This window comes from Lagopus leucura, unplaced genomic scaffold (genome assembly GCF_019238085.1).
Source record: "Lagopus leucura isolate 7727_CA_CO unplaced genomic scaffold, USGS_WTPT01 34407-0_obj-0_obj, whole genome shotgun sequence".
In the NCBI taxonomy this organism is placed as follows: Eukaryota; Metazoa; Chordata; class Aves; order Galliformes; family Phasianidae; genus Lagopus; species Lagopus leucura.
The window spans coordinates 1-816 of record NW_024962561.1 but is presented as its reverse complement, the minus strand read 5'-3'; the positions used below and the strand labels follow the sequence as shown (position 1 = coordinate 816).

Genomic DNA, 816 nt, shown 5'->3' with positions numbered 1-816 from the left:
GGGGGGGGCTGAAGATCCCACGGCATCCCAAGGACACCCATAAAGGGATAAAGTGCCACAGGGCGCCATTTTGGGGGACCTGGGCATCTTGAGGGGACACTGAGGAGGGGGGCAGGGTGACCCCAACAAGGAGACCCGAGTGTCCCGGGGAGGACCCACACATCCCTGGGGGGTCCCTGGTGTCTTATAGGGTTCATGGGTGGGCATCAAGGGTCCCAGGGCGACCCAAAGAGCCCAGAAGAGGGACCTGGGTGTCCCATAGGGGGAGACCCAGGGGTCCCTGGGGTCATTTTTGGGTACTTGGGGGGCACTGAGGGTCCTCCTGCATCCCAAAGACTCCATTAAAGGGTCCCAGGTCTCCTATGGGGGAATCCTGGGTGCTTAGGTCACACATGGGGGGCACCCAGGGTCCCAGAGTGACCCAAAGACCCATTAAAGGGACCCAGTTGTCCCACAGGGGGATCCCAGTGTCATTTTGGGTACTAAGGTCACACATAAGAAGCACTGCAGGGCCCAGGGAGTCCTGAAGACCCCATGAAAGGGTCCTGGGTCACCTTTGGGGGGGATCCTGGGACCTTAGGTCACACTTAGGGGGCACTGAGGGTGTCCACAGGGGTCCCGCAGCCCCCCCTGACCTGCAGCTGATAGGCCAGGTCCGCCTGGGCCTTGCGGGCGCTGACGGCGGCGTCGCACTGCGCCTGCTGCAGCTGGAAGTCGCGCTGTGCCTGCGCCATGGCCGTCTCGCTCAGCAGCTGGGCTGAGAGCTGCTCCTGGCGGGCACGGGCCTCCTGGGGGGACACGGCGTGTGGGGGGGGG

General features: G+C 64.1%; 1 protein-coding gene across 1 annotated transcript in view; it reads right to left on the bottom strand.

Annotated features, from left to right (window-relative positions):
* The window catches only part of LOC122190681 (flotillin-1-like), a gene marked incomplete at both ends in the record, with an annotated part of 2,518 nt that extends 1,712 nt beyond the window's left edge, over positions 1 to 806 (bottom strand). Inside the window, one exon of the mRNA XM_042890766.1 lies at positions 636 to 806. Coding sequence (XP_042746700.1) covers positions 636 to 806 — 171 coding nt within the window. The remainder of the gene's footprint in view (positions 1 to 635) is intronic.
* Positions 807 to 816: the final 10 nt, after the last annotated feature.